Here is a 21,137-nt window from a genome sequence, read left to right as displayed (position 1 = left end):
GAAGAAATGCAGAGCACAGTTTAGATGTACATCCTTTTGGAGAAATAGATGTGTTGGAAGAGGTGATGCTCAACTTGAAAAAGTTTGTTTATTACTTTGATATTAAAAAAAAAAAAAAAAATGGCGGTTTCAACACTAACCTGCTGCGCTGGTCATTATATAGGGTCCGTTTGAGGCGCAGGAGAAAAGCTCGTCTGATCCTCTCTGCAAAGGGGAAAGGACATGATGTTGAGAACAATGCAGAATCTCACCACCGGCATGAACTTGTAAAGGGAAAAAGGAGAAACAACTTCCTGTATACATTGGCAACACAAAAAAAAAAATGTGTAACAATAACCACTAAGTAAACCATCCACTTTGACCTTGCAAAACAATGGGGAGACCAATAGACAATGGCACGGGTTGTCCCAGTCACAGGTCGTCACCATCACAGCCTAAACTAACAGATAGCCTAGTAGTCATGTTCCTTCAACAGCCTTGCCTTCAACCGGGTGACCCATTGAGTCAAACACGGGCCAGCAGGCATCGCCTTGTGACAATGGGAACAGGGAAAACAGGAAAGGGTCAGCTGCTTAGCTAACAGGAAAGGTTCTAGGACCACCCCTGAGCTACAAGTAGATGACCAAATGGTGAAGCCAACATCCCAACCTCATTCAGACAAAAGCAGAGAGGAATGTGCATAGATGGGACCATATGCAGACTGATGGGGATCCAATGACAGGACTTGCTAACCTCATTAGGTCCTCTATGGACACACCCTGTCCCACTCAACTCCTACCCCCACTGCCTTTGCATTGTATGTGCATGCGCTTTAATGTGCATGTGTGCAACTATGGGTGTTGGGGTCACAGTACTGGCATAGGTTTTAGTGAGAGAACTAGAGAGGGAAGGGGAAAAACAAGTCCGTTTCTGGGTCGCCAAACCGCAAGAATGAGGGCGGGGGAGGGAGGCGGAATAGAAACCAGAGTTACTGGCCTGGCTGTACATCACCCCCGCAGTCTAGCCAACCCCGGGTGGTTACTAGTGGGGGGTGGAGACGGCTCAGATGGTGACCCGTTCACGCTTTCCTCATAGTGTGGACCAAGCCCCCAAAACTCATTAGCTAAAAGCTCCATTCACCAATCTGGCTCTCATACCACCATGGCCCCCTAATCAGCCCCAGCTTCCAATTGGCTGATTCATCCCCCTCCCCTCTAACTATTCCCCAGGTCGTTGCTGTAAATGACAATGTATTCAGTCAACTTACCTGGTAAAATAAAAATAAATAACCATCCGTTAGCTTGAAAAAAACGTACATGTTATTTTCTTGGTATCTTACCAAAGCGGCACAATCCAAATATTCTCTTTAATCTATAAACCCATGTTAATAAAGAAAAGAGCCAACCAAGCTCAATTCTGATGTAAAACATACATACAGTTGAAGTCGGAAGTTTACATACAGTTAGGTTGGGGTCATTAGAACTCGTTTTTCAATCACAGGTACAAAAGTATCTATATCCACAGTAAAACGAGTGCTATATCGACATAACCTGAAAGGCCACTCAGCAAGGAAGAAGCCACTGCTCCAAAACCGCCATAAAACTCCAAAACCGCTTGCTTCAATATATCCACATCATTTTTCTACCTCATGATGCCATCTATTTTGTGAAATGCACCAGTCCCTCCTGCAGCAAAGACCCCCACAACATGATGCTGCCACCCCCGTGCTTCACGGTTGGGTTGGTGTTCTTTGGCTTGCAAGCCTCCCCCTTTTTCCTCCAAACATAACGATGGTCATTATAGCCCAACAGTTCTATTTTTATTTCATCAGACCAGAGGACATTTCTCCAATGTACGATCTTTGTCCCCATGTGCAGTTGCAAACCGTAGTCTGGCTTTTTTTAATGGTGGTTTTGGAGCAGTGGCTTCTTCCTTGCTGAGCGGCCTTTCAAGTTATGTCGATATAGGACTCGTTTTACTGTGGATATAGATACTTCTGTAACCGTTTCCTCCAGCATCTTCACAAGGTCCTTTGCTATGCACTTTTCACACCAAAGTACGTTCATTTCTAGGAGACAGAACGCATCTCCTTCCTGAGCGGTATGACAGCTGCGTGGTCCCGTGGTGTTTATACTTGCGTACTAATGTTTGTACAGATGAACGGAGTACCTTCAGGCATTTGGAAATTTCTCCCAAGGACAAACCAGACTTGTGGAGGTCATACATTTTTTTCTGAGGTCTTGGCCTATTTATTTTGATTTTCCCATGATGTCAAGCAAAGAGGCACTGAGTTTGAAGGTAGGCCTTGAAATACATCCACAGGTACACCTCCAATTGACTCCAATGTCGTCCATTAGCCTAATCAAAGCTTCTAAAGCCATGACATCCTTTTCTGGAATTTTCCAAGCTGTTTAAAGGCACAGTCAACTTAGTGTATGTAAACTTCTGACACACTGGAATTGTAATACAGTGAATTATAAGTGAAATAATCTGTCTGTAAACAATTGTTGGAAAAATGACTTGTGTCATGCACAAAGCATATGTCCTAAGCGACTTGCCAAAACTATAGTTTGTTAACAAGACATTTGTGGAGTGGTTGAAAAACGAGTTAATGACTCCAACCTAAGTGTATGTAAACTTCCGACTTCAACTGTTCAAGGCCCTATAAAAATGGGAGTTAGAGTGAAGTATGCTTTACAACGTGTGTAAAAAGAGGCTGCACACCAGCTGTCCTCTATATAACATCAACAAAAAGGGGAAACTGAAAAAGCTAAAGAAAACGATTCACCGTCCGCTAGCCAGCTCTTTTCAAGTGATCACCGGAGTACACAAATAAACAGACTTCTGCAGGGCTGAGACGCCAACAGAATGCCCTCTTCTCTCCCCCACCAGCCACTCCAAATTCTACTTGGTCGGGACTCAATGAAAACCATACCTGAAGGGCAGGGGGGTTAGTGTGGGTAAAGGGCTTTAAAAAGAGGCTTAGTAGCTAAATGCATGTTCCTGGTGCTGCTATAGATGACACTTTAAAGAGGATATTGCAGAGCTGGCAGGCAAAGTCACAGAGCAGGCTTTGTCTGCCACTAAATATCCCTTTCACGCACAGACCAAAATTCCACTAATTTACCACGCACGATTTTTTTATACCAGCTTATTTTATATCTGAAAGGGGTAGGGGTAAAAAATATGGCTAATTAAAATCCACCTAAAGACCTAATCATGAATCCTGCATACAGGAAAATACAGGTAGCAGGTCTGTGTGAATGGTTCTCTGCTTTTTTGCAGGTAAATTAATTTACACTTCCATTTTTAAACACCTCCCAAATTTGAAATGCAAACAGCCCCCATGGTTTTAACACCACCACCCACCCCTCCAAATTGTCCAGCTACCCACTGATATGTATAAAGGGGTGGAGATCACACACACACACACACACCCCCGAAAGAGGTAAGTAAATAAAAGGCTATTTGAAAGGGGGGGTGGGTCATATTCACGTCACTTCAGTCTGAAATGGGTATAACATTCTCACAAATGGCCTATACAAGGGTGAGAAGAAAACAGTTACTACACTCAGTTGGCCAGACTGTCTCCTAGCCACTTTTTGATTAGACTAAACAGTTGATATGTATTGGGCTGTGAAGTGTTAAGCCCGTTAAATATTATGCTCTATAAAATAAAAACTACACGATCAGAACAGGCACCTTTGTCAGAAAACTCAGTTAAGCGGCAATGTTCCAAAAATCTGTGCTGAGGCAATGGGTTAACAAATGTTAATGAAGTGAGTTGTGTTGTAGAGAAGTTTGAGGGAGCCATCTTATCGAAGGCATAAATTAAACAGATTAGAAAAGGTAAGGAGAGACATGTATATAAATAGCTCAAAAAAATAAAGGGAACACTTAAACAACACAGCCTAGACCTGAATGAAAGAAATAATCTTATTAAATACTTTTTTCTTTACATAGTTGAATGTGCTGACAACAAAATCACACAAAAATAATCAATGGAAATCCAATTTATCAACCCATGGAGGTCTGGATTTGGAGTCACACTCAAAATTAAAGTGGAAAACCACACTACAGGCTGATCCAACTTTGATGTAATGTCCTTAAAACAAGTAAAAATGAGGCTCAGTAGTGTGTGTGGCCTCCACGTGCCTGTATGACCTCCCTACAACGCCTGGGCATGCTCCTGATGAGGTGGCGGATGGTCTCCTGAAGGATCTCCTCCCAGACCTGGATTAAAGCATCCGCCAAGTCCTGGACAGTCTGTGGTGCAACGTGGCGTTGGTGGATGGAGCGAGACATGATGTCCCAGATGTGCTCAATTGGATTCAGGTCTGGGGAACGGGCGGGCCAGTCCATAGCATCAATGCCTTCCTCTTGCAGGAAATGCTGACACACTCCAGCCACATGAGGTCTAGCATTGTCTTGCAGTAGGAGGAACCCAGGGCCAACCGCACCAGCATATGGTCTCACAAGGGGTCTGAGGATCTCATCTCGGTACCTAATGGCAGTCAGGCTACCTCTGGTGAGCACATGGAGGGCTGTGTGGCCCCCCAAAGAAATGCCACCCCACACCATGACTGACCCACCGCCAAACCGGTCATGCTGGAGGATGTTACAGGCAGCAGAACGCTCTCCACGGCGTCTCCAGACTCTGTCACGTCTGTCACGTGCTCAGTGTGAACCTGCTTTCATCTGTGAAGAGCACAGGGCGCCAGTGGCGAATTTGCCAATCTTGGTGTTCTCTGGCAAATGCCAAACGTCCTGCACGGTGTTGGGCTGTAAGCACAAACCCCACCTGTGGACGTCGGGCCCTCATACCACCCTCATGGAGTCTGTTTCTGACCGTTTGAGCAGACACATGCACATCTGTGGTCTGCTGGAGGTCATTTTGCAGGGCTCTGGCAGTGCTTCTCCTGCTCCTCCTTGCACAAAGGCGGAGGTAGCGGTCCTGCTGCTGGGTTGTTGCCCTCCTACGGCCTCCTCCACGTCTCCTGATGTACTGGCCTGTCTCCTGGTAGCGCCTCCATGCTCTGGACACTACGCTGACAGACACAGCAAACCTTCTTGCCACAGCTCGCATTGATATGCCATCCTGGATGAGCTGCACTACCTGAGCCACTTGTGTGGGTTGTAGACTCCGTCTCATGCTACCACTAGAGTGAAAGCACCGCCAGCATTCAAAAATGACCAAAACATCAGCCAGGAAGCATAGGAACTGAGAAGTGGTCTGTGGTCCCCACCTGCAGAACCACTCCTTTATTGGGGGTGTCTTGCTAATTGCCTATAATTTCCACCTGTTGTCTATTCCATTTGCACAACAGCATGTGGAATTTATTGTCAATCAGTGTTGCTTCCTAAGTGGACAGTTTGATTTCACAGAAGTGTGATTGACTTGGAGTTACATTGTGTTGTTTAAGTGTTCCCTTTATTTTTTTGAGCAGTATATGTATATGTATATATATATATATAAAAAAATAAAGAGTTAACAGGCGAGCAGGAGACAATACACCTCAAGAATGGGGCCGTTACCGGGGCAGCCTTGAATGTCACTCCGTCACCATAGGAACAGAGAAAAGGCTGATTCTCCTCTGACCAACAGCAAGGTGTACATTTCTCCCAGCAATTACCAAGCTGCACACAATATTTGCCAAACCAGTTATGACCCCTCTAAAAAAAAAAGTTAATTAAGAACGGCAACTCAATGCTTTGCCTCTGAGCCAGTAGGTCTTGGCTGCCGTGAGTTTTAATCTAACTTATAACGTATATCAAATAAAATGTTATTGGTCACATACACATGGTTAGCAATGTTATTGCGAGAGTAGCGAAAAGCTTGTGCTTCTAGTTCTGACAGTGCAGCAATATCTAACAATTCCACAACAAATACCTAACACAAATTTATGTAAAGGAATGGAATAAGAATATATAAATATATGGATGAGCAATGACAGAGCGGCGGCATAGGCTAAGATGCAATAGATATCATATGTATATACTGTATTCTATGAGTAATGCAAGATATGCAAACATTATTAAAGTGCATCATTAAAGTGACCAGTGTTCCATTTACTCAAGTGGCCAATGATTTCAAGTCTGTATGTAGGCAGCAGACTCTCTGTTAGTGATGGATATTTAACAATCTGATGGCCTTGAGATAGAAGCTCTTCATCGGTCTCTCGGCCCCAACTTTGATGCACCTGTACTAACCTCGCCTGCTAGATGAACAGGCAGTGGCTCAGGTGGTTGTTGTCCTTGATCTTTTTGGCCTTCCTGTGACATCGGGTGCTGTAGGTGTCCTGGAGGGCAGGTAGATTGCCCCCGGTGATGCGTTGTGCAGACCGCACCACCCTCTGGAGAGCCCTGCGGTTGTGGGCGGCGCAGTTGTGCCTTCTTCACCATACGGTCTGTGTGGGTGGACCATTTCAGTTTGTCGATGATGTGTACACTGAGGAATTTAACTTTCCACTTTCTCCACTGCTGTCCCGTCGATGTGGATGGGGGGGGTGCTTCCTCTGCGGTTTCCCGAAGTCCACGATTATCTCCTTTGTTTTTTCCTTTGTTTTGTTGACATCGAGTGAGAGATTATTTTCCTGACACCATACTCCGTGGCCCTCACCTCCTCCCTGTAGGCTGCCTTGTCATTGTTTGTGATCAAACCTACTACTGTGTCGTCTGCAAACTTGATGATTGAGTTGGAGGCGTGCATGGCCACGCAGTCGTGGGTGAACAGGGAGTACAGGAGGGGGGCGGAGAACGCATCCTTGTGGGGCCCCACTGTTGAGGATCAGCGAAGTGGATATGATGGAAGTCCAGGACCCAATGACCCAGGGCATCGAGCTTAATGATGCGCTTGGAGGGTACTATGGTGTTGAATGCTGAGCTACAGTCAATGAACAGCATTCTTACATAAGTATTCCTCTTGTCCAGATGGGATAGGGCAGTGTGCAGGCGATTGCATCGTCTGTGGACCTATTGGGGCGGTAAGCAAATTGAAGTGGGTCTAGGGTGTCAGTTAAGGTGATATGATCCTTGACTAGTCTCTCAAAGCACTTCATGATGACAGAAGTGAGTGCAACAGAGCAATAGTCATTTAGTTCAGTTACATTCTTGGGAACAGGAACAATGGTGGCCATCTTGAAGCATGTGGGGACTGCAGACTGGGATAGACTGAATATGTCTGTAAACACACCAGCCAGCTGGTCTGCGCATGCTCTGAGGACGCGACTAGGGGTGTGCTGGCTACCTAACAACGTTTCCTAATGGCAACTGCAATGATCAAAAACAGGCTCTTTACCATATTTTTCCTAATTAGCTTGCGTTGGGAAGCAGAGGCCAGAGGAACAACATGCATGTAGAAAATGGGGGGGAAAACATATCTGCATGTGCTGAATAGGTTCCATTGATCCCCATGCCCCCACCCTCTCCCATCCTTGAGGAATGCAATAGAGGACATCAACACAGCCAAGGTAAATAGTATTTTTTAATTACCCATTCCCCACACCAATTTGATTAAAAAAGTAAGCGAACAATATGCAACGTTATAGGATTTCAGTTAGCTGATGGAAAATCCCCAAAGGGCATTTGACGAATAAAACAGTAGATAACACCTCCATAGTGGCATTTCAAGAACATGATGTAAAAGGGTTACAATTTTCTCCAGGATAACCACCGTTAACCACAACTGATCCAGTGAATAAACCAATTAACTAAATATTGCACTTTCCTTCTTACAATATTACTAAGCCTAACAGTAAAGGAACACCATTTGGTACCCATCTAAATGACAGTTCCACCCAAGACCCTCCAGGCCTTTCTGATACAGTCAACAGGCCATTCTTTGAGGCCGGCAGTTTGTAATGACACACCTCAGGGGAGAACAGGAAACAAGAGGCAATTAGAAAACGGATGGAAAAAAAACACCCATATTCCAGTAAACTGCTCCCTTTTCCTGTGAAAATAAACCGCTCCATATTACCACCACCCCCATCTTAAGGTTACCGCTGGCTTGTGCGTAACAAAATAGCCATCTCATATACACGTGGTACCTGTAAGAATCTGTCTTTGTGCAAAGGGTCCCCGTGGCTAGAAACATACCACAGAATATTATCTATGCAAAAAGAACAGCGGGGAATGCTGTTGCTGTGGGGTGGCTTTTGAAGGGCAAGCTGGAAGTCAGCAGTAACAGCGTTGTAGAACACAGACTACTAACACGGCGAGCTAGGAACACTTAGCGTTTGATCGCTATGCCATACCCACATATCTTGGAGGAGCCACTCAACATCAGGGAGATGAGGTAGCACTTACCACTGCATGTCTGCACTCGTTCAAACTTCCACCATCTAGAAACATCTGCTTTTGCTCAAGCTAGCTAGCCCCGGCCCACAGACACCAGGGCTCCAACGGGGGACATTGTGTGTGTTTAAAGTTGTTATTTTCCTGGGAGGGGTCTCAAGGGAGGGATGAGACCATCCTATGAGTGGTACGGCATTAGAGGGGCTAAAAATGAGTGGGACATGTACTGACGTAATCAGTGATGAGACAGAAGTCCGTAAAGAGAAGAGGGCTTGGAGGAGCCAGAGAACTGGAACATACCACAGAGAGCATTCCAGGCACAATGCCAAAGACAACCAATAATTAGGCCCTACCGTTTCCACAGCAATAGCAATGTTCACACCACACCGGATGGAAACAGTTTAAGAGATTTAAACTAGGCAACTGGTTACCAGTGACTGGGCATTGCGTGCTTTACTTACTTGACGTGTAGCGAAATGTAACAAAACAAGCAACATTAATTGTATCTACTACTAGTTAGTGAATGCCTCCTTTACAGTTTCACAACACTGTTTAAATAGCCAACTAGAATACAAACAAAGGAACCTGTTAGGGGACTTGAAACCACAACCTTTGCAACAGAATATTCCCATTGCCAGAGGCAAACTGATTGTAGGCGTGCCTTCTTATGCTAGCTTCTTTGAACTCTTTCATTTCTGATGCAGCAACACTGGGCATGGCTGTGTGACCCCAATGATCCAGTTGACAGGACTAAATGTAGCCTTAGCAACAACTGGGCTACAATTTGTAAATCCTGCACAGCACACTGCTACATCTATAAAATCATCCTTATCTGAAGACCTAGTCAAACACCTTGTTGAATAGAGATGGGAATTGCCAGGGACGTCACGATATGGTATTATCACAAAACGTAGGTGCCAATACGATATGTATTGGGATTCAATACTGTGATTTGATGTTCCAAACATATAGCTCTCTATATGTCTGCTGCAGAGAGACAAGGGAGCATGAGAAAATGAGTTGATAAGTCATAGAAATAAATGCTGAAAAGTAGATACATATCACAGTATCTTGGACGATATAACTATCGATTTTTCACCCCACCACTAATGTCGAAAAGGAAAAAGGAGAAAAGAGGTGCCTACCTTTGTACCAACTGTAATATCATGGACACTGCTGTGAAGAAAAGAGAAGACAGGAATGTTAGAAGCAGTATAGATGAAAAATTGAAACGGCAAAAATGTAGGGTTAAGGAACTAAGAGGTTCACTATTGTGTAGTAAAGATTCAAGAATCCCCAAAATGGTAGAGAAAAAGCAACAGCTAGCTAACTAGAATAGTTTCAGTTGCAGAAAAGTTGGAAATGCCAGTCAGTCAACATTTGTACAATGAGGCTGCTCAATATTTGTTTTATTGTCCCAGGTTCTAACCTTAACCAGGAGCTATACAGGCTGCCTAGCCAACAATAAATAATGTTCTGCTAAAGAGCTGGATGTCACGTCAGATAGAAAAAGCTGAGTTCAGACCAAAACACTTCCTGACTCAGATGCAAAAATCACCTACACTCAGCACTTAAGTGTACAGGCCTAAGTCAATGACTAGTCAAAAAGGGACCATCCAGAACATTAGATTCAGTGAAGTTTTACAGCTCGTCAGTGTGTGGTCCCAAAAAATTGAAATGATTTACTTCTGGTTTGTTCAACCATTGCTATGGGCAAAATTAATGGGGAAAGAATAGGGTTTTGGAGAAAAAAAAGCAGAAAATAAGGTCTGAGGTTAACACAGGCTTATGAGATCTTATACATTTTGTTCTATGAGATAAATAGCAGGCAGTTAAATATGATCCTTATGAATGATGCTTTTATGAGAGTTGTGTTTTTTATACTACATTAACGCTTCAAAATTCACAAAAAGTTACATTAGCCGATGAAGATTCTCATAGAACAAAAAATCCTGTGTGTTTACCACACACACCTTATTTTTATTGTTTTATCCAAAAGCGGCATTACATTTTTCCATAGGCTTTCCCTGTTATAGGAAACCTATATAATTTGAGGAGTAAAAATGTGCTTAACAAGTCACATAATAAGTGGCATGGATTCAATCTGTGTGCAATAAAAGTGTTAAACATGATTTTTAATGAGTCGAGCAGTCAATTTCCAAACACAGATTCAACCACAAAGTTATTAATTACACTTTGGATGGCATCAATACACCCTGTCACTACAAAGTCACCGGTGACCTTCCCAACTCAATTGCCAGAGAGGAAGGAAACCACTCAGGGATTTCAACAGGAGGACAATAGTGACTTTAAAAAACAGTTAGAGTTTAATAGCAGTGATAGAAAACTGGAGGACGGATCAACAACATTGTAGTTACTCCACAATACTAACCTAACTGACAGACTGAAAAGAAGGAAGCCTGTACAGAATACAACTATTCCAAAACATGCATCCTGTTTGCAATAAGGCACTAAAGTAAAACTGCAAAAAGTGTGGCAAAGCAATTAACTTTGTCCTGAAAGTGTTATGTTCGGAGCAAATCCAATACGACACATTACTGCGTACCACTCTCCATATTTTCAAGCATGGTGGTGGCTACATCGTGTTATAGGTATGCTTGTAATCATTAATGACTGGAGTATTTCAGGATAAAAAAAATGAACTGAATGGAGCTAAGCACAGCCAAAATCCCAGAGGAAAACCTGGTTCAGTCTGCTTTCCACCAGACACTGGGAGTTGAATGCACCTTTCAGCAGGACAATAACCAAACACACAAGATGACAAATCTATACTTGTAAATGAGATTTCTAAATTTAATTTTCAATCAACTTGTAGAAATGTCTAAAAACACGTTTTCACTTTATCATTATAGGGTACTGTGTGTAAACGTGTGAGAATATATATATTTTTTTATCCACTTTGAATTCAGGCTGTAACAACAAGCTGTGGAATAAGTCAAGGGGTATGAATACTTAGTGCCTTCACAATCTAAAAAAAATTATATACGGTTTCTCTAAATAAGCTTTGTTGTACAATTTAAAAAGGTCAAATGCACTGCATTTCAAATAGTCAGGAATAATCTAATGAATGCAGGGCTTGCGAAATTATATCTAAATATCAGCCTTCCACAACCATAAGACCCACTAATAATGTAATTATTTTATCAAAATTGTTTAACCTGCTTTTTTGTAATAATCACTGATCTGGCTTTCAGGTACAGATGAAGTCAGACGTTTACATACACTTAGGTTGCAGTCATTAGAACTCGTTTTTCAACCACTCCACAAATGTCTTGTTAACAAACTATAGTTTTGGCAAGTCGCTTAGGACATCTACTTTGTGCATGACAAGTCATTTTTCCAAAAATTGTTTCGACAGATTATGTCACTGATCACAATTCCAGTGGGTCAGAAGTTTACATACACTAAGTTGACGGTGCCTTTAAACACCTTGGAAAATTCCAGAAAATTATGTCATTGTAGAGGTCGACCGATTATGATTTTTCAACGCCAATACCGATTATTGGAGGACCCCAAAAAAGTCGGACAATTTTTTACATTTATTTGTAATAATGACATTTAGAACACTGAATGAACAATTAACTTAATACATCAATAAAATCAATTTAGCCTCAAATAATGAAACATGTTCAATTTGGTTTAAATAATGCAAAAACAAAAGTGTTGGAGAAGAAAGTAAAAGTGCAATATGTGCCATGTAAAAAAGCTAAGGTTTAAGTTCCTTGCTCAGAACATATGAAAGCTGGTGGTTCCTTTTAACATGAGTCTTCAATATTCCCAGGTAAGAAGTTTTAGGTTGTAGTTATTACAGGAATTATAGGACTATTTCTCTCTATACGATTTGTATTTCATATACCTTTCACTATTGGATGTTCTTATAGACACTTTAGTATTGCCAGTGTAACATTATAGCTTCCGTCCCTCTCCTCGCTCCTACCTGGGCCCGAACCAGGAACACATCGACAACAGCCACCCTCGAAGCAGCGTTACCCATGTAGAGCAAGGGGAACAACCACTCCCAAGTCTCAGAGCGAGTGACGTTTGAAACCTATAAGCGCGCACCCGGCTAACTAGCTAGCCATTTCACATCGGTTACACCAGCCTAATCTTGGGAGTTGATAGGCCTGAAGTCATAAACAGCGCAATGCTTGAAGCACAGCGAAGAGCTGCTGGCAAAACGCACGAAAGTGCTGTTTGAATGAATGCTTACGAGCCTGCTGCTGCCTACCACCGCTCAGTCAGACTGCTCTATCAAATCATAGACTTAATTATAATAAAAACACAAAAATACAAGCCGTAGATCATTAATATGGTCGAATCCGGAAACTATCATCTCGAAAACAAAATGTTTTTCCTTTCAGTGAAATACGGAACCGTTCCGTATTTTATCTAACGGGTGGCATCCCTAAGTCTAAATATTCCTGTTACATTGCACAACCTTCAATGTTATGTCATAATTATTTACAATTCTGGCAAATTAGTTCGCAACGAGCCAGGCGGCCCAAACTGTTGCACATACCCTGACTCTGCGTGCAATGAACGCAAGAGAAGTGACACAATTTCACCTGGTTAATATTGCCTGCTAACCTGGATTTAGCTAAATATGCAGGTTTCAAAATATATACTTCTGTGTATTGATTTAAATAAAGGCATTGATGTTTATGGTTAGGTACAGCCGTGCAACAATTGTGCTTTTTTCGCAAATGCTCTTTTGTTAAATCATCTCGTTTGGCGAAGTCGGCTGTCTTTGTTAGGAAGAAATAGTCTTCACAGTTCGCAACGAGCCAGGCGGGCCAAACTGCTGCATATACCCTGACTCTGTTGCAAGAGAAGTGACACATTTTCCCTAGTTAAAAGAAATTAATGTTAGCAGGCAATATTAACTAAATATGCAGGTTTAAAAATATATACTTGTGTATTGATTTTAAGAAAGGCATTGATGTTTATGGTTAGGTACACGTTGGAGCAATATGTACCTAAGCGATTATATGCAAGGCAGGACAGGCTAGATAAACTAGTAATATCATCAACCATGTGTAGTTAACTAGTGATTATGATTTATTTTTTTTATTTTTTTTATAAGATAAGTTTAATGCTAGCTAGCAACTTAACTTGGCTTCTCACTGCATTCGCGTAACAGGCAGGCTCCTCGTGGAGTGCAATGTAAAGCAGGTGGTTAGAGCGTTGGACTAGTTAACCGTAAGGTTGCAAGATTGAATCCCCGAGCTGACAAGGTAAAAAAAAAATCTGTCGTTCTGCCCCTGAACAAGGCAGTTAGCCTAGGAACGGTGAGTTGTCATTGAAAATAAGAATGTGTTCTTAACCTGTTGGGGCTAGGGGGCAGTATTTTCACGGTTGGATAAAAAAAACGTACCCGATTTAATCTGGTTACTAATCCTACCCAGTAACTAGAATATGCATATACTTATTATATATGGATAGAAAACACCCTAAAGTTTCTAAAACTGTTTGAATGGTGTCTGTGAGTATAACAGAACTCATTTGGCAGGCAAAACCCTGAGACAGATTTTGACAGGAAGTGGATACCTGATGTGTTGAATTACCTTTAAGCCTATGCCATTGAAACACACAGGATCTTATTAATGTTTTGGCACTTCCTATTGCTTCCACTAGATGTCACCAGCCTTTACAAAGTGTTTTGAGTCTTCTACTGTGAGATCTGACCGAACAAGAGCCTTGGAACGGTGATGGCCGATTAGACTCTGGCGCGCGAGTTCATGTTGGGTACCCTCGTTCCAATACGTTTTAAAAGAGAATGCATTCGTCCACCTTGAATATTATTCATGTTCTGGTTAAAAAAGGCACTAATGATTTATGCTATACAACGTTTGACATGTTTGAACGAACGTAAATATATTTTTTCCCCTCGTTCATGACGATAAGTCCGGCTGGCTTAGATCATGTGCTAACAACACGGAGATTTTTGGACATAAATGATGAGCTTTTTTGAACAAAACTATATTCGTTATGGACCTGGGATTCCTGGAAGTGACAACTGATTAAGAGAATCAAAGCTAATGGATTATTTACATAGTATTTTCGATTTTAGATCTCTCCAACATGGCCGTTTGTCTGTATCGCAAAGCGTATTTTTCTGGGCGCAGTGCTCAGATTATTGCAAAGTGTCATTTCCCAGTAAGGTTATTTTTAAATCTGGCAAGTTGATTGCGTTCAAGAGATGTAAATCTATAATTCTTTAACCTGTTAGGGCTAGGGGGCAGTATTGACACGGCTGGATAAAAAACATACCCGATTTAATCTGGTTACCACTCCTACCCAGTAACTAGAATATGCATATACTTATTACATATGGATAGAAAACACCCTAAAGTTTCTAAAACTGTTTGAATGGTGTCTGTGAGTATAACAGAACTCAAATGGCAGGTCAAAACCTGAGAGATTCCTTTACAGGAAGTGGCCTGTCTGACCATTTCTTGAACTTCTTTTCCATCTCTATCTTTTACTAAGGATCTCTGCTCTAACGTGACACTTCCCACGTCGTCCATAGGCGCTCAGAGCCCGGGAAAAAACAGAATGTCGTCATTCCAGCCCCAGGCTGAAACACATTATCGCCTTTCTCAAGTGGCCGATCAAGGGACTCTGGGCTTATGCGCGTGACCCGACCGCCCCCGCCTTTGTGATTTTTTCCTCTGTTTGCCGAAAAGGAGATTCCCTGTCGGAATATTATCGCTTTTCTACGAGAAAAATGGCGTAAAAATTGATTTTAAACAGCGGTTGACATGCTTCGAAGTACGGTAATGGAATATTTATAATTTTATTGTCACGAATTGCGCCATGCGCGCGACACTTCTTTACCATTTCGGATAGTGTCTGGAACGCACGAACAAAACGCCGCTATTCGGATATAACGATGGATTATTTTGGACCAAACCAACATTTGTTACTGAAGTAGCAGTCCTGGGTGTGCATTCTGACAAAGACAACAAAAGGTAATCAAACTTTTATAATAGTAAATATGATTATGGTGAGTGCTAAACTTGCCGGGTGTCTAAATAGCGAGCCCGTGATGCCTGGGCTATGTACTTAGAATATTGCAAAATGTGCTTTCACCAAAAAGCTATTTTAAAATCGGACATATCGAGTGCATAGAGGAGGTCTGTATCTATAATTCTTAAAATAATTGTTATGCTTTTTGTGAACGTTTATCGTGAGTAATTTAGTAAAATGTTAGCGAATTCCCCGGAAGTTTGCGGGGGGTATGCTAGTTCTGAACGTCACATGCTAATGTAAAAAGCTGGTTTTTGATATAAATATGAACTTGATTGAACAAAACATGCATGTATTGTATAACATAATGTCCTAGGGTTGTCATCTGATGAAGATCATCAAAGGTGAGTGCTGCATTTAGCTGTCTTCTGGGTTTTGGTGACATTATATGCTGGCTTGAAAAATGGGTGTCTGATTATTTCTGGCTTGGTACTCTGCTGACATAATCTAATGTTTTGCTTTCGTTGTAAAGCCTTTTTGAAATCGGACAGTGTGGTTAGATTAACGAGAGTCTTGTCTTTAAATAGCTGTAAAATAGTCATATGTTTGAGAAATTGAAGTAATAGGATTTTTAAGGTTTTGAAAATCGCGCCACAGGCTGCAAGTGGCTGTTACGTAGCCCATAGAGGTTAAATGACAATATAATATTTTACCAATGTTTTCTAATTTTAATTATTTAATTTGTGGTGCTGACTTGACTGCCGGTTATTGGAGGGAAACGATTTCCTGAACATTAACGCCATAGTAAACCGCTGTTTTGGGATATAAATATGAACTTGATAGAACTAAAAATGCATGTATTGTCTAACATAATGTCCTAGGAGTGTCATCTGATGGAGATTGTCAAAGGTTAGTGCATCACTTTAGCTGGTTTTATGGTTTTGGTGATGCCTGTCTTTGAATTGACAAAACATTACACACAGCTATTGTCAATGTACTCTCCTAACATAATCTAAATTTATGCTTTCGCCGTAAAACCTTTTTGAAATCGGACGACGTGGTTAGATTAAGGAGATGTTTATCTTTCAAAGGGTGTAAGATAGTTGTATGTTTGAAAAATTTTTATTTTGACATTTATTTGGTTTCAAATTTGCCGCTCTTGAAATGCACCTGCTGTTGATAGGGTGCACCACGGGTGGCACGCTAGCGTCCCACATAGCCCCAAGAGGTTAACTGACTTGCCTAGTCAAATAAAAGGTGTAAATAAATAAATAAAGAAATAAATAAATAGGCCAAATCAGCGTCCAACTATAACGATTTCCGATTGTTATGAAAACTTGAAATCGGCCCTTCCGAGTAAATCGGTCGACCTCTATGTCATGGCTTTAGAAGCTTCTGATAAGCTAACTGACATAATTTGAGACAATTGGAGGTGTACCTGTGGATGTATTTCAAGGCCTACCTTCAAACTCAGTGCCTCTTTGCTTGACATCATGGGAAAATCAAAAGAAATAAGCCAAGACCTCAGAAAATAAATTGTAGACCTCCACAAGTCTGGTTCATCCTTGGGAGCAATTTCCAAATGCCTGAAGGTACCGCGTTCATCTGTACAAACAATAGTACACAAGTATAAACACCATGGGACCACGCAGCCGTCATACCGCCAGGAAGGAGATGCGTTCCGTCTCCTAGAGATCACCGTACTTGGTGCGAAAAGTACAAATCAATCCCAGAACAACAGCAAAGGACCTTGTGAAGATGCTGGAGGAAAACAGGTACAAAAGTATCTATATCCACAGTAAAACGAGTCCTATATCGACATAACCTGAAAGGCCGCTCAGCAAGGAAGCCACTGCTCCAAAACCTCCATAAAAAAGCCAGACTACGGTTTGCAACTGCACATGGGGACAAAGATTAGACTTTTTGGAGAAATGTCCTCTGGTCTGATGATACAAAAATAGAACTGTTGGGCCATAATGACCATCGTTATTTTTCGAGGAAAAAGGGGGATGCTTGCAAGCCGAAGAACACCATCCCAACCGTGAAGCACGGGGGTGGCAGCATCATGTTGTGGGGCTGCAGGAGGGACTGGTGCACTTCACAAAATAGATGGCTTCATGAGGAAGGAAAATTATGTGGATATTGAAGCAACATCTCAAGACATCAGTCAGGAAGTTAAAGCTTGGTTACAAATGGGTCTTCCAAATGGACCATGACCCCAAGCATACTTCCAAAGTTGTGGCAAAATGGCTTAAGGACAACAAAGTCTAGGTATTGGAGTGGCCATCACAAAGCCCTGACCTCAATCCTATAGAACATATGTGGGCAGAACTAAAAAAGCATATGCAAGCAAGGAGGCCTACAAACATGACTCAGTTACACCAGCTCTGCCAGGAGGAATGGGACAACATTCACCCAACTTATTGTGGGAAGCTTGTGGAAGGCTACCCGAAACATTTGACCCAAGTTAAACAATTTAAAAGGCAATACCAAATACTAACTGAGTGCATGTAAACTTCTGACCCACTGGGAATGTGATGAAAGAAATAAAAGCTGAAATAAATCATTCTCTCTACTATTATTCTGACATTTCACATTCTTAAAATAAAGTGGTGATCCTAACTGACCTAAGACAGGGAATTTTTACTAGGATATAATATCAGGAATTGTGAATAACTGAGTTTCAATGTATTTGGCTAAGGCACATGTAAACTTCCAACTTCAACTGTATGTCTATGAAAATTCCCTTTTAGTATTTTATATATATTTTTTTACCAGAACCATACATAATGCACATTCACTAATAATGACTAACTTCTTGAAGCAGGCATTCTAGAAAAAAGTGTAACAGGTCTCAAACAATCTCTCAAGCACAAGCCCACATGCTATTGAGTAGCCAGCTAATCTTTATATTTCAAGTTTAGCCAACATGGATCCATTCGCTAACTAACAAGACAGAACAGTTGAATTGTTTGGAACACACCCTTCTGTCCGTCTCCAACTGTTTGAACAGCATGCTAGGCTGTCCACTTTGTTCTGATATATAATTGTGCTTCATGCTTATTGCACATTTACTAAACACAGACTAGACTGCTAGTATAAGAGTCTTCGGCTAAAATGGTGCTAGCAGTATGTGAAAAACCGAGTCGCGTCTGCGCTGCGCGCAATTTGAGGAGTTGAGACATAAAAAGGGTATCGTTAGGAAGGTTGACGTCTTCTCTATTACAGTAAAAGTGTGTCTCAATGTGTTTCTTTGTCCATATGGCTGATTCTGTTGGACCAAACGCAAACACTAATAGCGAGTTGAAATCGCTTGTCAGAGAGGAAAAAGTGATCTCTCATCGTTGTTGCGAGTGGCATGGGGAAGGGATTGGTGTGTGTAAACAAAGAGGAAGCGGCGAAGCGCAAGGCATAGCAAACTCTGCGTTTCTACGGGTTTATTTGGACTCAAGCTTGTCACCTACCTTCCAGCCTTTGGGACAATGACTCCCATTGTTAGGGCAGAGACATGAGCATCTCATCACTGTATTCAGATCTCTGGTGTAAAATAGGTAGGTGCACACAGCACAGAAGGAGACGAGACCAAGCGGACATAAAACGCTCATGAAAACTTGACTCTTGCGATACAAGTCCTACTTGGGAGGTTGTCAAATGGTTCCCCACTTCCATCTGTATTCACGTTTAATGTACATAATATGACTTGCATGAAAGCATGTAAAAAATGAATGTAGGCCTATCATTCTATGAAAATCAAGAAAACTTGATTGATACACTACTGCTTATAACTATTTAAGATGTGCCAAATAAATTGGCTCCAGCTCAGGGCTCCAGCTATGCACTTGGTTTGCCAACTTGTTAGCTAAGTGGCTAGCTTGCAAGAGCAAGTTTCTTGGTTACAGCAGAGACAATCCCCTCCTGGACCAAGATCCGTGCTGCCCAAATTTGTTTTGTGCGTACATTTTATATTATTGTTTTTTCAGTTTGTAAATAAATATTGCCCCTTGTGTGCACTTCTGGTAATACCATACACACCGATATGGTACAGGGACGGTATGAAACAATCTCAATATTACCCAACCCTAGTCTACTTAAATGCATTCCCTTGATAACCCTCATGTTAAAGGCCGATAGAGAAAACCCATTCCCTTTCCCACAGCTCTGCCCATGAAATATTTGTCATATTTGGGGCCGTGGCCCTGCCGACACTCAGTTGAAGATTAACCTCTCATGAGCTACAAGCAGGAAAAACAGCCTAAGAGCTCCCTCAAGCTTTCCTCCCATCTCCAACCCTTCCTAAATCAACATTTGACAGATTAGCCACTGTGATCACTAAAATCGTTTTACCAGTGGCTGAAAACAGCATTGACAAGGCACTGTTATTTAGGACAATTGTGTCCCTCGAACTCCCCAGACCCAAATATCTGCAGCCATGAAAAATAGGTTGTGGGTTCAATGCCCACAGGCAACTTTTGCCCAAAAATAAATAACAAATACTTAATGCTTTACACATGTTGAAACCTATTGGAAAACAAAACTATTTTCCATGTCAAATTGATATGCTTTCAGAGTAGGCTTGACACTAAGTAGACTAATAAAGGATAAGCTGACGGGAAGGGGGAGGATGAGCAAGACAATGCAACAGCTCAAATTACAGGTCAAATCACTCAATGCTCACACCAAGACATTGCATGCGGAGAAACCTGCTCAACACTCACCACTCTTATGGGGGTTATTTGGCATCAACAATGAGCATCTCACAATGCTACAAGAATGAGATGTAAAAATGTATTCCAGCATACGCACAAAAAAACTAAAGGTTTATTATCAGATATTCACAACTAATTAACTGGTACCTTACATTTATAAAATATATTTAAATAATGACTTACTCTAGTTCAGTGATGTAAGTGGATCCCATGGGATACAAATCAGTCTCTGGACGGCTGGAAGGAAGAAATGTGGCGTTAATAACAAGCCTGTTAGCTAGCTAAGTCAAATTATCTTGTCTTTTCACTTGCCCTAAACTTCAAGTTGCTGCAAATCTAGCATAATGATGTGTCTAGCAATATTAACATTTTTTTTTTAAATGCTCAAGTTTAGAATATTGTTAATCTCTGCAGTAGAAACGGACCTTCAGAACAACAAGATGCATAGCCACGTTGTTGGCAAGACTTTTAGCTAAAGCTAGCAAATATATAGTTCAATTGTCAGTAATTTAACAGTCTGCTATGCTCGCTAGACAATAAGGTAGAATATGATGGCGAACATTCTAGCTAGTTAATTAATTTAAGTAACATCGCACTGCCACAGGTGGTTTCACATTTTTCAGCGCAGTGGCTAGCTAGAACATGCGCAAATGGCAACACAGATTAGCACAACTACAGTACTCAGTCCACGCAATATGTACCAGTTGCTTGAATGTCTTACTTTTATAAGATAACGGTACAGAACAATTGAATTCAGACAAAAACTCAAATGTATTTATTTTTTTTAAACACAGCCTGCTGGTGCTAACTAAAACACCAAAGCAACGACCTAACGTTAGTGGGTCTATAACGGGTACACAGAAAAGCAGTTTTACCATGTTTCCATCGCAACCAAAATATAATAACACAGCTCATTTTCGTTACAGGACATCGCAATTTACAGATAATTACTTAGTTAAATACGTGCATATTAGTTTGTTACTTTTTCTCGTGAACATAACTTCTACCTTGAACTTACCCGTCCATTGCACAACACAGAACTAGATAGTTACACAGTTTGATTAGACCATCAAGTCTGTTTTGCTTGGCCGACTTTTCTTATACCCTTACAAAATGGCGGAGAACAGAGAAACGAAACGTGATTAGCCTAGCTAGCTAGTAAAGTTG

At 41.5% G+C, this 21,137-nt stretch overlaps 1 protein-coding gene across 4 annotated transcripts in view; it reads right to left on the bottom strand.

The window, feature by feature from the left end:
- LOC106574066 (polypyrimidine tract-binding protein 1) overlaps positions 1-21,137 on the bottom strand; it is a 33,854-nt gene extending 12,717 nt beyond the window's left edge. For 2 of the 4 annotated variants that reach the window (XM_014149601.3, XM_014149603.3), the window contains exons 1-4: positions 20,989-21,137; positions 20,154-20,207; positions 9,420-9,450; positions 141-204 (exon numbers count right to left, since the gene is read on the bottom strand). In XM_014149601.3, the coding sequence (XP_014005076.1) occupies positions 141-204; positions 9,420-9,450; positions 20,154-20,207; positions 20,989-20,996 (157 nt within the window). In that variant the 5' untranslated portion in view covers positions 20,997-21,137. The remainder of the gene's footprint in view (positions 1-140; positions 205-9,419; positions 9,451-20,153; positions 20,208-20,988) is intronic. The other 2 variants (XM_014149602.3, XM_014149604.3) reach the window with 2 other exon arrangements.

The sequence above is a fragment of the Salmo salar genome, chromosome 16 (genome assembly GCF_965601325.2).
Source record: "Salmo salar chromosome 16, fSalSal1, whole genome shotgun sequence".
NCBI classification, from domain to species: domain Eukaryota; kingdom Metazoa; phylum Chordata; class Actinopteri; order Salmoniformes; family Salmonidae; genus Salmo; species Salmo salar.
This window is presented reverse-complemented; position numbering and strand designations above follow the sequence as displayed.